Source organism: Sphaeramia orbicularis, chromosome 20 (genome assembly GCF_902148855.1).
Source record: "Sphaeramia orbicularis chromosome 20, fSphaOr1.1, whole genome shotgun sequence".
NCBI lineage: Eukaryota > Metazoa > Chordata > Actinopteri > Kurtiformes > Apogonidae > Sphaeramia > Sphaeramia orbicularis.
This window is the reverse complement of record NC_043976.1, coordinates 3,168,854-3,184,392: the sequence shown is the minus strand read 5'-3', so window position 1 is coordinate 3,184,392 and position 15,539 is coordinate 3,168,854. Positions and strand designations below refer to the sequence as shown.

The 15,539-nt window shown below is 42.8% G+C and overlaps 1 protein-coding gene across 1 annotated transcript; it reads right to left on the bottom strand.

Annotated features, from left to right (window-relative positions):
• Window positions 1-4,693: 4,693 nt before the first annotated feature.
• lrrc30a (leucine rich repeat containing 30a) lies at window positions 4,694-15,463 on the bottom strand. Its single transcript, XM_030123669.1, has 8 exons — window positions 15,366-15,463; window positions 14,917-15,100; window positions 11,778-11,909; window positions 8,040-8,153; window positions 7,814-7,948; window positions 5,464-5,597; window positions 5,317-5,365; window positions 4,694-5,242 (listed from the first exon to the last, which is right to left on the bottom strand). The coding sequence occupies exons 2-8, from the start codon at window positions 15,067-15,069 to the stop codon at window positions 5,093-5,095; spliced, it is 867 nt and encodes a 288-aa protein (XP_029979529.1). The 5' UTR covers window positions 15,070-15,100; window positions 15,366-15,463; the 3' UTR covers window positions 4,694-5,092.
• Between the last annotated feature and the right edge of the window lie 76 nt (window positions 15,464-15,539).

Here is a 15,539-nt window from a genome sequence, read left to right as displayed (position 1 = left end):
GACCGCCCCTAGTCCGCGAGCAGGCGCTGACGTCACGGAGGGCGAGAGACGTTCACGAGGAGCAAGAAAGAGTGAGAGAGAGAGAGAGAGAGAGAGAGAGAGAGAGAGAGAGAGAGAGAGAGAGAGAGAGACCAGCTGAGTCCTGGATCTGGAGATCTGAACCTCATACCTGGGGTTCTGGTCTGGTTTAAGTGCTTTATGTTAGTCCTCGTTCATCAGTTTACAGCTCTGGTTCAGTTTATTTGATGGTTCTGGTTCTGTTTATGTTCTGGTTCAGTTTATTTGATGGTTCTGGTTCTGTTTATGTTCTGGTTCAGTTTATTTGATGGCACTGGTTCTGTTTATGTTCTGGTTCTGTTTATGTTCTGGTTCACTTTATTTGATGGTTCTGGTTCTGTTTATGTTCTGGTTCAGTTTATTTGATGGCTCTGGTTCTGTTTATGTTCTGGTTCAGTTTATTTGATGGTTCTGGTTCTGTTTATGTTCTGGTTCAGTTTATTTGATGGTTCTGGTTCTGTTTATGTTCTGGTTCAGTTTATTTGATGGCTCTGGTTCTGTTTATGTTCTGGTTCAGTTTATTTGATGGTTCTGGTTCTGTTTATGTTCTGGTTCAGTTTATTTGATGGTTCTGGTTCTGTTTATGTTCTGGTTCAGTTTATTTGATGGCTCTGGTTCTGTTTATGTTCTGGTTCAGTTTATTTGATGGTTCTGGTTCTGTTTATGTTCTGGTTCAGCTTATTTGATGGTTCTGGTTCTGTTTATGTTCTGGTTCAGTTTATTTGATGGCTCTGGTTCTGTTTATGTTCTGGTTCAGTTTATTTGATGGCTCTGGTTCTGTTTATGTTCTGGTTCACTTTATTTGATGGTTCTGGTTCTGTTTATGTTCTGGTTCAGCTTATTTGATGGTTCTGGTTCTGTTTATGTTCTGGTTCAGTTTATTTGATGGTTCTGGTTCTGTTTATGTTCTGGTTCAGTTTATTTGATGGCTCTGGTTCTGTTTATGTTCTGGTTCTGTTTATGTTCTGGTTCACTTTATTCTCCAGGGTTCTGCCGTTTGTGGTGCTTTTGGTGTCTGATTGGACCTTCAGACGACCCGGTTCTCCAGGGTTCTGCCGTTTGTGGTGCTTTTGGTGTCTGACTGGACCTTCAGACGACCCGGTTCTCCAGGGTTCTGCAGTTTCTGCTGCTTTTGGTGTCTGATTGGACCTTCAGACAGCCCATTTGGACTCAGCTGATAAAAGCTGCTCTGTGTGATTTAACAAAGCGTTCCATTCACTGTTCATTTGCATCTCTATGCTGCCCTCTGCAGGACAAACAGAGGAACAGTAACAGAACGTACACATCTGCACATCTTTTATCATGTTTTACTGGTTTTCCCTCACATAGTCACATAGAGCTGGAACATAAGAACATATGAAAAATAAGAACACATCTGAACATGAAACTGTCTAAACTACTTCAGTTCACAAACGTCGACTAAATGAATAAATGAAAATAAAGAAAATACTGAAGAAAAGACAAAGTTCTGAAAATGATTGAAAAGGATAAAGGAAAGAGGTGAGAAGCAAATGGAAATGACTGGTTCTGATACAGCTGGTGTAGAGGTTCTGTTGTAGGTCTGTGGTGGGTCTGTTGTAGGTCTGTGGTGGGTGTGTTTCAGGTCTGTGGTGGTTCTGTTGTAGGTCTGTGGTGGTTCTGTTTCAGGTCTGTGGTGGTTCTGTTGTAGATCTGTGGTGGTTCTGTTTCAGGTCTGTGGAGGTTCTGTTGTAGGTCTGTGGTGGTTCTGTTTCAGGTCTGTGGTGGGTCTGTTGTAGGTCTGTGGTGGGTCTGTTTCAGGTCTGTGGTGGTTCTGTTGTAGATCTGTGGTGGTTCTGTTTCAGGTCTGTGGAGGTTCTGTTGTAGGTCTGTGGTGGGTCTGTTGTAGGTCTGTGGTGGGTCTGTTTCAGGTCTGTGGTGGTTCTGTTTCAGGTCTGTGGTGGTTCTGTTTCAGGTCTGTGGTGGTTCTGTTGTAGGTCTGTGGTGGGTCTGTTGTAGGTCTGTGGTGGTTCTGTTTCAGGTCTGTGGTGGTTCTGTTGTAGATCTGTGGTGGTTCTGTTTCAGGTCTGTGGAGGTTCTGTTGTAGGTCTGTGGTGGTTCTGTTTCAGGTCTGTGGTGGGTCTGTTGTAGGTCTGTGGTGGGTCTGTTTCAGGTCTGTGGTGGGTCTGTTTCAGGTCTGTGGTGGTTCTGTTGTAGATCTGTGGTGGTTCTGTTTCAGGTCTGTGGTGGGTCTGTTGTAGGTCTGTGGTGGGTCTGTTTCAGGTCTGTGGTGGTTCTGTTGTAGATCTGTGGTGGTTCTGTTTCAGGTCTGTGGAGGTTCTGTTGTAGGTCTGTGGTGGGTCTGTTGTAGGTCTGTGGTGGGTCTGTTTCAGGTCTGTGGTGGTTCTGTTTCAGGTCTGTGGTGGTTCTGTTTCAGGTCTGTGGTGGTTCTGTTGTAGGTCTGTGGTGGGTCTGTTGTAGGTCTGTGGTGGTTCTGTTTCAGGTCTGTGGTGGTTCTGTTGTAGGTCTGTGGTGGTTCTGTTTCAGGTCTGTGGTGGTTCTGTTGTAGGTCTGTGGTGGTTCTGTTTCAGGTCTGTGGTGGGTCTGTTGTAGGTCTGTGGTGGGTCTGTTTCAGGTCTGTGGTGGGTCTGTTTCAGGTCTGTGGTGGTTCTGTTGTAGATCTGTGGTGGTTCTGTTTCAGGTCTGTGGAGGTTCTGTTGTAGGTCTGTGGTGGGTCTGTTGTAGGTCTGTGGTGGGTCTGTTTCAGGTCTGTGGTGGGTCTGTTGTAGGTCTGTGGTGGTTCTGTTTCAGGTCTGTGGTGGTTCTGTTGTAGATCTGTGGTGGTTCTGTTTCAGGTCTGTGGAGGTTCTGTTGTAGGTCTGTGGTGGGTCTGTTGTAGGTCTGTGGTGGGTCTGTTTCAGGTCTGTGGTGGTTCTGTTTCAGGTCTGTGGTGGTTCTGTTGAAGGTCTGTGGTGGTTCTGTTTCAGGTCTGTGGTGGTTCTGTTGTAGGTCTGTGGTGGTTCTATTTTGGATCTGGAGATTCTGTTGTCAGTCTGTGGAGGTTCTGATCCAGGTGGTTAGGGGGTTCTGTTGTCAGTCTGTGGAGGTTCTGTGGTAGGTCTGTGGTGGTTCTGTTGTAGGTCTGTGGTGGTCCTGTTCTAGGTCTGTAGTGGTTCTGTTGTAGGTCTGTGGTGGTTCTGTTTCAGGTCTGTGGTGGTTCTGTTGTAGATCTGTGGTGGTTCTGTTTCAGGTCTGTGGAGGTTCTGTTGTAGGTCTGTGGTGGGTCTGTTGTAGGTCTGTGGTGGGTCTGTTTCAGGTCTGTGGTGGTTCTGTTTCAGGTCTGTGGTGGTTCTGTTGTAGGTCTGTGGTGGTTCTATTTTGGATCTGGAGATTCTGTTGTCAGTCTGTGGAGGTTCTGATCCAGGTGGTTAGGGGGTTCTGTTGTCAGTCTGTGGAGGTTCTGTGGTAGGTCTGTGGTGGTTCTGTTGTAGGTCTGTGGTGGTCCTGTTCTAGGTCTGTAGTGGTTCTGTTATAGGTCTGTGGTGGTTCTGTTGTAGGTCTATGGTGGTTCTGTTGTAGGTCTGTAGTGGTTCTGTTGTAGGTCTGTGGTGGTTCTGTTGTAGGTCTGGGGTGGTTCTGTTTTGGATCTGGAGATTCTGTTGTCAGTCTGTGGAGGTTCTGATCCAGGTGGTTTGGGAGTTCTGTTATAGGTCTGTGGAGGTTCTGTTGTAAGTCTGTGGTGGTTCTGTTGTAGATCTGTGGTGGTCCTGTTGTAGGTCTCAGGTGGTTCTGTGTTAGGTCTGAGAAGGTTCCCCTTTAGGTCTGTGGTGGTTCTGATCCAGGTGGTTTGGTGGTTCTGTCTTTGGTGCTTCTGTTTTAGGTCTTCAATGGTTCTGTTTTAGGTCTGTGGTCGTCCTGTTTAGTTCTTCAATGGTTCTGTTTTAGGTCTTCAATGGTTCTGTTGTAGGTCTTTGGTGGTTCTGTTTCAGGTCTGTGGAGGTTCTGTTGTAGGTCTGTGGTGGGTCTGTTGTAGGTCTGTGGTGGGTCTGTTTCAGGTCTGTGGTGGTTCTGTTTCAGGTCTGTGGTGGTTCTGTTGTAGGTCTGTGGTGGTTCTATTTTGGATCTGGAGATTCTGTTGTCAGTCTGTGGAGGTTCTGATCCAGGTGGTTAGGGGGTTCTGTTGTCAGTCTGTGGAGGTTCTGTGGTAGGTCTGTGGTGGTTCTGTTGTAGGTCTGTGGTGGTCCTGTTCTAGGTCTGTAGTGGTTCTGTTATAGGTCTGTGGTGGTTCTGTTGTAGGTCTATGGTGGTTCTGTTGTAGGTCTGTAGTGGTTCTGTTGTAGGTCTGTGGTGGTTCTGTTGTAGGTCTGGGGTGGTTCTGTTTTGGATCTGGAGATTCTGTTGTCAGTCTGTGGAGGTTCTGATCCAGGTGGTTTGGGAGTTCTGTTATAGGTCTGTGGAGGTTCTGTTGTAAGTCTGTGGTGGTTCTGTTGTAGATCTGTGGTGGTCCTGTTGTAGGTCTCAGGTGGTTCTGTGTTAGGTCTGAGAAGGTTCCCCTTTAGGTCTGTGGTGGTTCTGATCCAGGTGGTTTGGTGGTTCTGTCTTTGGTGCTTCTGTTTTAGGTCTTCAATGGTTCTGTTTTAGGTCTGTGGTCGTCCTGTTTAGTTCTTCAATGGTTCTGTTTTAGGTCTTCAATGGTTCTGTTGTAGGTCTTTGGTGGTTCTGTTTTAGGTCTGTGGTCGTTCTGTTTAGTTCTTCAATGGTTCTGTTTTAGGTCTTCAATGGTTCAGTTGTAGGTCTTTGGTGGTTCTGTTTTAGGTCTGTGGTGGTTCTGTTGTAGGTCTTTGGTGGTTCTGTTTTAGTTCTTCAATGGTTCAGTTGTAGGTCTTTGGTGGTTCTGTTTTAGGTCTGTGGTGGTTCTGTTGCAGGTCTTTGGTGGTTCTGTTTTATATCTGGAGGTTCTGTTTTAGGTCTGGAGGTTCTGTTTACTGTCTTTGGAGGTTCTTTGGTGGTTCTGATCCAGGTGGTGTGGTTGTTCTATGTTCAGTCTGGGGGTTCTATTTTAGGTTCTTTGGAGGTTCTACCCCGCCCTCAGATAGTTGAACAGTGCACTGAGCCCCCCCTCCAGAACCTCCTTGATGGGCTTCAGTAGCGGGTTGTGCAGAATGTGAAGACCTTTGTCCAGAGGATGGCAGGCCAGCTTCTCTAAGCGCGACAGCTGGTGCATCTCCTGATGACAACATCACAGTCAGCATCACCACTGGAACGTCCACTGAATCCACTGCACACACCTGAACACCTCACCTGTGGAACATCTTTGATGTCGTTGAAGTTGAGATTGAGCAGCTCCAACCTGGAACGCATCAAACCAAAGGAAGTGTTAATCTCTGAATGACCAGGTCCATGTTGTGGTTCATGGTCCAGTGTTGTTCTGCAGTGATGTGTGGTGACCTGGTGAGGCAGCAGAGGGCTTTGGGCAGACAGTGGAGGCTGTTCCCTTCCACAATCAGGATCTTCAGCTCCACCAGAGCCTGGATGTTCTCTGCCAGGTTCTCCAGACGGTTATAGGCCAGATGGAGGAACACCTGCAGGCAAACATCTGACACAACTGAATGGAAACCACACTAAATCAAACACGTGAGGATTATCTCTACTAGCCAATGGCATGAGGCCGTTTCATGATGAGTCTGAAACACCTGGACATTATGATGTGTTCAGGAGCTCCTCAGAAACTCAGACATTATGATGCATTCAGGAGTATTTTATTTAGAAAACTACAACCTCATGTTTTTAAAGACATGTACATTAAAAAAACACATGAACAGCTGTAGGACTGTAATACTACTGGTCCTCAAGTGCATTTGTAATCAGTGTTTTACTGCAGTACTTTTTAATAAATACTCCAGTTAGAACAAATAAAGATTTTAACCACAGAGGCTAAAGGTCAGTTCAGACACTGTGAGTTTCTACATTCAGAACTGGTACTAAAGTACCACAGTAGGGGTACTACAGTCCTATTTGATAGTATGGTCTTGTACTCTGTATTATAGTCTTGTGTGCTGGTACTACAGGCCTGGTCCTGTGTACTGGTACTTTTGACCTGTGTGCTGATACTACAGTCCTGTGTACTGGTACTACAGTCCTGTCAGTGGTGGGCTGTCAGGGCCTGCGAGGCCTTCTCTGCTGGCCTAAAAAAACATCTGAATCACAGACTGATGTTAATTTTCTCTTGTCCATGAATACTTATTCAGTAATTCCAAATGGTCTGTGTGCTTCCTTTCATAGCTTTTCCCCTGATTGTGCTGCTTCCACACATGTGTTTTCATATTAAAGCTTTTAACCAATCACATTTCAGCCATCTTTGTTGCCAGGCAGGGTCAAAGTCAGCGTAATCTGCCTGGAGGCCTTCACAATCCGTTCTGCAGGCCCTCTAGCAAAGCGTAAGTGTCGATGATGCTGTTGCTTCAACAAATCAGATTTTGAGTTGGCGACACCAAAGCCCCCTAGCAGGCGTACGGTAACGTCAGCGTATTCACACCCTGTGATTGGATAGTCAGAGAGTGAACTAGCCAAAGCTAGCAAACGGCATCTGTAACGAGCTGCACCAACAGAAATATAGTTGTGTTGGTTTAACAGCTGTTTAGTCCAAACACAACGGCTGAAGGAGGAGAAGAAATGGATTTGGATGTAGATTTATTGTTAAAGCCATTTTCAAGATGGACTTTTCCAGAAAAGCTGGACATCATTAAGAAAGGTCGGACAATTCTGAAGCTAGCAAGCCAGTCACAACCAGGAAAAGGATTTGTCCGTCACTTTCAGTCCACTAACTACAACCGGTACCCCCGGTACCCACATGGATAATCTGTACAAAAGACTAGTTGAACTGTTTTTAAGGAAAGAAAGGAGGATGGATTTTGTGTACAAATCAGAATTTTTGGTGAGTAAAATGTTGCTATTTTCCTAAATACTATTGCGAGTTAATGCGGTTATTATTGATGCTTCTTTAAGCCTCAGTCACAAAGCTTCGTACAAACGATGGGTTCGTACGAATCTCCTGGTTCATATGAGTTCTGGAGTCCGTAGACATTCGTGGAGGCAGCAGTAGTTTCTTACGGCCATTTTACGAAGTCGCTGCCGTTCAAAACGCAAGAACATCTTGAGGCCGCCATGAGAAAATGATGAGATTTTGAGCAATCTCTGCAGATTTGTTTCAAGTTAATTTTTCTGTTAATAAAAGACTTTATTCTTTATATGTTCTGCACAGTGCGTTTGAGACCAGTCATTCACTCCATCTTGACAGTTTGTGTTTGTATATATAATGGTCCATAAATGGTCCATAAATCGTTCGCACAGTGTTCGTAGCCATTTGTAGTGGCATTTGTGACTGAGGCTTCATGTGTGTCGCAGTTGTAGCTGCAGTAGGAGACATGTGCACCCCAGGTTTGTTTATTCAGTAAAGGCATTTATTGTGGCTACATATAGGTATAAGATGGTTTTTATAACCATAAAATAGTTATTGAGGGGTGGATTGATTCAGACAGAGCACTACTGAAGGTCTAGGTGTGAAATGCATGATCCACCACTGAGTTCTGTGTTCTAGTACTTTTGTCCTATGTACTGGTACTACACTCCTGTGTACTAGTACTTTTGTCCTATGTACTGGTACTACAGTCCTGTGTACTAGTACTTTTGTCCTGTGTACTGGTACTACACTCCTGTGTACTAGTACTTTTGTCCTATGTACTGGTACTACAGTCCTGTGTACTAGTACTTTGGTCCAGTGTACTGTGTGTACTTGTACCAGAGCCTTCATGTTGTAGACACAGGCTGGGATGTGAGCGATCAGGTTGTGGCTGAGGTTGAGTTTCCTCAGTCGGGTCAGATTGGACAGAGACACAGGCAGAGACGTCAGCTGGTTATTGGCCAGACTCAGAACCTGGACCGCGAAGACAGGGAAATGCCGGAAGTAGTACAAGTACTTTAAATAGTACTACTGTTGGCAAACGCATTAGTACTCGGTGTACTACCTCGAGCTGCAGACACTCTCCCAGTTCTTCAGGAACCTCGGTCAGCTTGTTTCTGTAGGCAAACAGAACTCTGAGCCTCCTCAAGTGTCCGATCTCTGCAGGCAGACTGCTCAGCTGTCAACAAACAAATAAACAGAGAAACAAAAACAAACAGCAGGTCAGTCATATCCAGGACCACAAAGTAAAAACAGCCAGAAAAATCATCATCAGTCATCTGTTACATGATGAAAAAAGAAGAAACATTCACCCTTAACTGAAAAACAAACATCCTACAACTCCTCAAATAATAAAATCCCATGATGCATCTGTTTATTTTGTGGTCCAATTTGGTCTATTTTGACTCATCGTGTGTAACACTATTGGTGTCCTTCGGGGGGCATCATCCAGGGGGTGTTGTCTGTTGTCCACGCTTCATACTGTTCAGATGTAACGCTGTGCCTTTCGGGGGGGGGGGGGGGGGGGGGGTGTTGTCCGCCGTCTACTCCTCATATCGTTTCAATGTAATGTTGTGTCCTTCGATGGGCGTCATCCAGTGTCAGCTGCTCATCTTTCAGACAGAGGAAGCTCATTGTCGGCTTACATCAAAAACAAATTGTCAAGTTATTTAAACATAAATTCGGCCCTCCGTTCCTTTTTAAGAAAATGGTCAGTGACCTTATTGTACCGAGTAGGCATCTTTTCCAGGGACTTGTCCTCTCAATGTCCAGCAGAGCTGGGCTGCTTAGACGGCCTTGGCCCATTGTGTTGTGGGTGTAAGACTGGAGCCTTTTGAAACTAGAGAAGCTCCTTTCTACACCTGCACATGTAGCTCCAATTGTTGCCACTAGTGACAACAGTATTAATGACTGAACTATCAATGAAACGATATTAAACTTGAACAAGAAATGATTAAATTATGTAATTGAAACAAGAAATCATTGAAATTATGTTAAATTGACACAAGGAAGTACAATGAGTGTGTTTTATTTGCAGTGCAAGAAATGAACAAATAATTTCGTAGTGGTTTCTCTGATTTCCCAGCAGAATGTGCGACGGTATTAAACTGAACTGTGTCAGTGAAGGAGAAGATCTCAAAATAGCTGTCAATCAAACGAGATTCAGCCTTTCGACTGATCCTCCAATCAGCATGAGGAAGCTCAGCGTCCAGCCCGGCCGAGGTCTGCCCACAGCTCCATTCACCCCCAGAGACGCCGAGCATCCGGGGGCTTGACAACATGGTGTCATTTATCCAATTACCGTCCAGTTTTGAGGCAATGAAAAAAACTGCTCCACTCAGTCCCACTGAAGTGCATGGACGCTGAGCGTCTACGGACAAATGCACTGAGTAGAGATGGAATGAGAAAACAGAGACATGGGAATGGAGGAGAAGTGAACAACATCCAGTCTGTGATTTGGGATAAAGCTGATTCTGAACCAACTCATCTGTGAGATGAACGTGTTTGAACGCATTTGGAGTCAATTAAATGTTGACACAACCGAACAGATTTAACCATTTAATTTGAGTCATTTTAGAGGAAGTTGAGCTTCCCTTGCAGTCTATGAGAAATCGCCTCTGGCGTCACCCGTTGTCCACTCCTCATACTGTTCCAGTGTAACACTGTGTCCTTCAGGGGGGCGCCATCTTTTCCATATATGGTTGACCAGTTGGAAGGTGAAGCCAGAACGTGGACTGAAACTGGATCGTGGAGGATTAAGAGCAGATTAAAACATAATTTCTCCAGAGGACACAACAGCTGCTGGGTGAGAGGACACACTGTCCAGCTGCATCATGGGAAATGTAGTGTTTTAATATAAGATCTATTGACTTTAAACCGCAGAGGAACCTGTCTATCACCTGGTTATAATCTACGGTCTCTAAACCACAGAGGGACCTGTCTATCACCTGGTTATAATCTACGGTCTCTAAACCACAGAGGGACCTGTCTATCACCTGGTTATAATCTACGGACTCTAAACCACAGAGGGACCTGTCTATCACCTGGTTATAATCTACGGTCTCTAAACCGCAGAGGGACCTGTCTATCACCTGGTTATAATCTACGGTCTCTAAACCGCAGAGGGACCTGTCTATCACCTGGTTATAATCTACGGTCTCTAAACCGCAGAGGGACCTGTCTATCACCTGGCTATAATCTACAGTCTCTAAACCTCCGAGGGACCTGTCTATCATCTGGTTATAATCTGCAGTCTCTAAACCACAGAGGGACCTGTCTATCATCTGGTTATAATCTACAGTCTCTAAACCTCCGAGGGACCTGTCTATCATCTGGTTATAATCTGCAGTCTCTAAACCACAGAGGGACCTGTCTATCATCTGGTGGAGGAGAAAGAATGGAAGCTTTGTACTTAAGTAAAAGTACAAATATCCTGCTAAGTATATACTCAAGTAAAAGTAGAGGTACTACATCAATAATCTTACTTAAGTAAAAGTATTAAGTACTTACTTTTAAATGTACTTTAAAGTACTCATACAATGGGTTGCCTCAATCTCTGGGCTGTGGCATTTTGAATAAGAATGTAGATACTGACTTATGCCTCTGCCCACGTCACTGCTGTAATAATTATAACCAACTAAACAGTACATGTGTATTTTAAAGGTCGGTGTACTTCTTGTGCATCCTCTCAGCAATACTGCGCATACTCTAATTTATAATTCTGTGGATGACAAGGTATCTACTAGGTTTTACCCACTAATTTACCATTATGTTAAACCACTGAAGACATATATCTTTAAAACATTTATTTACTGGCAAAACTATTCAAAACATTGTGCTCTGTTAAGAGCAGGAAAAGCACAGCATTTTGGAGACGCACAAAACAAAACCCAACTACACTACAGACTCACACTGCACTCCACACTAATTATACACTCAAAATGCACAAATCTCTGAAATCTTGAAGTTCGCTAATCCTATTGCTGTCTCTTTTCCGTCGCCATGATTACGCATGGCACAGTATGAACTTCTCTGATTGGTCCATGTGATGCACGTTTCCACCAATAGAAAAGTGGTTATATGTTTTCTTTCATGCAGGCACTTCCTGCTTACAAGAAATTTGTGATGATTCTAGCTGCGGAAGGCCGTAGAAACTGTGTGGAAGTGGAGGTCACATGTTCTGAATGGAAGTGGAGGTGTGGAGCTTCACTCTTCAGCTTCAGCAGATTGATCCTCTTGAGAAATTCCCTTAGGAGTCTGTTTTTACCATCACTTCCTGCACCGAACACGCACCAAACGTAATGACACTGTTGCCAAAAAACGATGCTTTTACTGTGGCTCAGAAGTTTGGTTTTACATGTCCTTTCAACTTGATTGACTTCAGAATATTAGTTTAACATCTGCACTTTTCGCACAAATTGAAACGGAGATTCAGCTGCCAAACGTGCACTCTGCCATCATTGGGGCTAATCGAGCCACCTGATGCAATGGAAACAACTCCACAACGCCATCAGTAGGCTAACTGTTTTTTCATGCAAGATTTTGAGGAAATTGTGTTACTAAAATGTAATGCATAACGGCATAAATTGTAGAAATGTAGTAGAGTAGAAAGTACAGATAATTGCTACAAAATGTAACAGAGTAAAATCAAAAGCAAGCATTATTATTTTTGCTTAAGTAAAGTTCAGATACGTAAAACTGTACTTAAGTACAATAACAAAGTACAAATACTTTGTTACATTCCACCACTGATCATGTGGTTATAATCTACAGTCTCTGCATCGCAGAAGGTCCTGTCTATCACCTGGTTTCCCCAGAGGTTCAGAACCACCAGGTTGGACAACAAGCTCAGCTGTGGAGGAAGTTGCTTCAGACTGTTCAGAGACAGGTTGAGCTTCTCCAACTCTAGAAGCTCCCACAGTTCATCTGGAACCTCCTGCAGGAAAACAACAACAACAACACACCATGGCATGTTGTCCACGTAAACAAATCCCTCAAAGTCCATTAGTCCAACATTTGTATGACACAGTTTAAGCCCAGTTCACCAGAGGATGTCACTCTGGAAAAATCTGTTCAGTTAAGAGACAGCGTATGTTTTGGATCCAATTAGAATCAAGTGTCATTGTCAGTTTTATGAGTCGATGTCAGAGGGATACGACCCACTGAGCTCCATCACGCTAAAAAAGTTTGGGAACATATCGACACTAAACTACATCGTGCTGTGTCTGTGTTATTTCACTACCAGCCGTCAGCTCAAATGACAAACATCACATGTGTAACTGATGACATGAAACAGTACAAATACATTTTCATGTCACAGTGACATGTTTTCTTTTGTTTCTGGGTTTAACCCTTAGTGACCCTTCAGGACATTTCTGTACATATTTAGTTGTTTTTATTTGTTGATTTGTTGATTGTTATATCTGTGTTACAGTTTATGGCTGAATTTCTACAGAATGTTTATTTTACATGTTTTAAATCTAATGTCCGTTCTTCTCACAGATTTATTATTCATTCACTACACTGTAAAAATGACTGTAGAATTAACGCCAAAAAGTTGTAAAATTGCAACATAAAAAAATTTTAAGTGACAATACAATGCAAAGTTGTTTATTTGAAAAGATTTTTGTGTTAACGATTGAATCAAATACAGCTGTAGTTTTTACAGGAAGAGTATGTGAACAAAACCAGATTTGCATGTAGAAATGATGTATTTCTGTTGTTTTTAGAAAATAAAACTGTTCATTGAAAAAGAATGTGGTGCTGTTTAAATTGCAAGACCATAATGTTGAAATAACGGCCTATTTGTTTTTTTGGTTTTTTTTAATAAAAAAGCTTTAAAAAAGTAAACATTTAACAATTTAACATATTAAATTTGTAAATGAATGGGTTGGTAGAGCGGCTCGTCCAATAACCAAAGGGTTGGTGGTTCGAATCCTGCCTCAGACTGTCCACATGTCCATGGAAGACACTGAACCCTAAACTGCTCCCAGCTGGACCTGGTGGGTTTGGACATCATGAAGGTGTAGAAAATGCACTGAATAAGTGCAGTCCATGTACCATTTAAATTCAGTGTTAAATCTACATGTTTAAAATGTTAAATCTACATGTTACTACGTAAATATGTTGACAGTTAGATGTGTTTTTTACAGTATTGTTCTGGAAACCACAGCTGCCAGTTTTTTTCCGTAAAAAAACAGGATTTTTTTTTTAAGTTTACTTACAGCCTCTGATATAACAGCATCATATATCAATATTTTTTCTGCCTTTTTCTGCTTTAATCGCCTTAAACAACTTCAGCTCTGCTCAAAACTACCAAATAGTCAATAATTTCCACTTTAAACCCTTTAAATGCCTGTTTGAATACATTATTATAAAAACAGCACAAAATATTAGATATTTTCCATATAATACATTATGGATGGATGTGGCGTTGTTTTATATCGGTCTTGGACATGTTAAAGATGATCAGTAACTCTGATTTCATTGTATTAGTATTTTTTTTTATTTGAGATTAAAAACTATAGTTTCACTGTCAATTGACCTTTTTCACACTTGGCGGAAATACATAATTGTTACAGAAAAGGACTTCCTGCCAGGTGTCAACACAGTGAGACAAAATGGGTATGAGAGTGTACACAACCTGTCTGACTGATTTGCCAAATATTACATTTGCAGATGTTGCAAGGTTAACTGAAGAAAAGTCCATCATCAAAAAGAACAAAATCAATGAAGAGTACATTTTTTTCCCGCCAGGAATTTGTCCATAAATATCAAGGTAAATAGAGAGCAATCAGGCTGTTACTGAATTGCTAGAATGACAAGTCATTAGCATGTTTATTTAGACATAAGTTACATCTAATGTACAGTCAACCGTACTAAAGCATCATAGTCTGCTTTGAATGAAGCATTATGGCATCAGTTTGTTCTGTTTAGGGTTGTCCAAGTGGACGTCTTCTATGTAGCAACAGTAATGTTAGCCCAATGCTATCATCAGTTCAACTTTTTTTCAGGTAACGTTTGTGTTTCTGTACTTTTCTGAACAGAAATGAAGCTGTTCCATGATAATAGGCTAGAAACAGCTCCGGGTTTCAGGTGGTGAACAGTGATTTCCAGCATATAATCTTCAGACATGAAATGTCTGCTGTAAACATTAGTATGTTTGGTTTTTAGTTTTATTTTGAAATGCTTTATTTTGAAGCAAGTTAAAGTTCCGTTGGGCTGCTCTCATGTAACTCACTATAGCTTTGCCGCAGCAGCAGCACTGATGGATGTTCCAAACTTTAATTCCTTAAGTTGCAAGTTGTATATCTGTTTTAGGTTTGTGCAGAAAATGTTAAATTATTAATATATTGTGCACATTATCATTTTACGTTTGCTTATTGTGTGTGTTTACTGTACTTTGTCATATCTATATATTGTTTAGTGTTCATGGTGGATTTGGAGGACAAGCCTCGAATAAACCCGTTACAAGAAAGCCACTTGTGTGTGCCTGTGCTTGGAGGGAATTACATGTACCACCCTTTTTAATCACAAACTTTGGTCCCTCATCCTGCTCGATCGCCTGAATCCATTTCCGCCTAACCTCACTGTCTACAAGTAAATAATGAAAAGACAGATACAGCTACTTTTGGGCAGAACAGGAGCAACCTGGAACACAAAAACCCCTCATTCTTCGCTTGCGCCACGTTTGCCCTGATAGGTGAGGAAGTAGAATTCCACAACGATTGCGTATTTCCGGTCAAAAATACGAAAGTTGTGAAAAAGATCTATGAGGACAGTGAATTAGACGAAACAGCTTCTGCTGATAAACACCAGTTTTCATCATGTTCCACCTTTGTTCCATGTTTTTGTGACGTCTGCTTCTGTTCCACTGTTTCCAGAAGGTTTGACCACTCCCACCATCACCTTTTGTCCCACAGACCCTGAACGCAGCATGCTACCTTCAGGCCCCTTCGGGCCAAACTGAGGACGTTGAAGCCGAGCTGTTTGACGGTGAATCGTCGGATTCTGTCGGCCGACGTCAGACTGTCCTCCCTCGTCACACTGCTCCTCTTCTCCTCCTTCAGCTCCTCTTTACACAGAGCCCCGCCCATGGCTTCACTGGCTCCGCCTCCTCCTCAGGACCTCCAACACAAGGTTGTTCACCTGAGAGACGTTGATAAAGCAACAAATTGTTAATTTCCATTATTTCTATAAACATCTGATATGAAAAAATTCAGAATTAATTAACTTTATTGAGTTAAAAAATTCAAATCATCAGTTTTAAGATATAAAATAATGAAAACAAAAAAATATAAACACAAAAAACAGAAAATCCCCCCAAAAATTAACAATATCATCAATAAAACCAGCTAAACCAACAGTGGACAAAATGAGTCACGACTTGTACCTCAAAAACACCGTGACAGGTGAGCGGAGGCGGAGCTTTAGGGAACACCTGGCAAGTCACATGACGTGGTGGCGATTTACTGCAGTTTTAAGAGCGACTAACAGCGTCCGAGTCTCTGAGACCAAAGGAGACGCACAAGAGTCTAAATGAGGACGAGCCTCAGCTGCCGCTGTC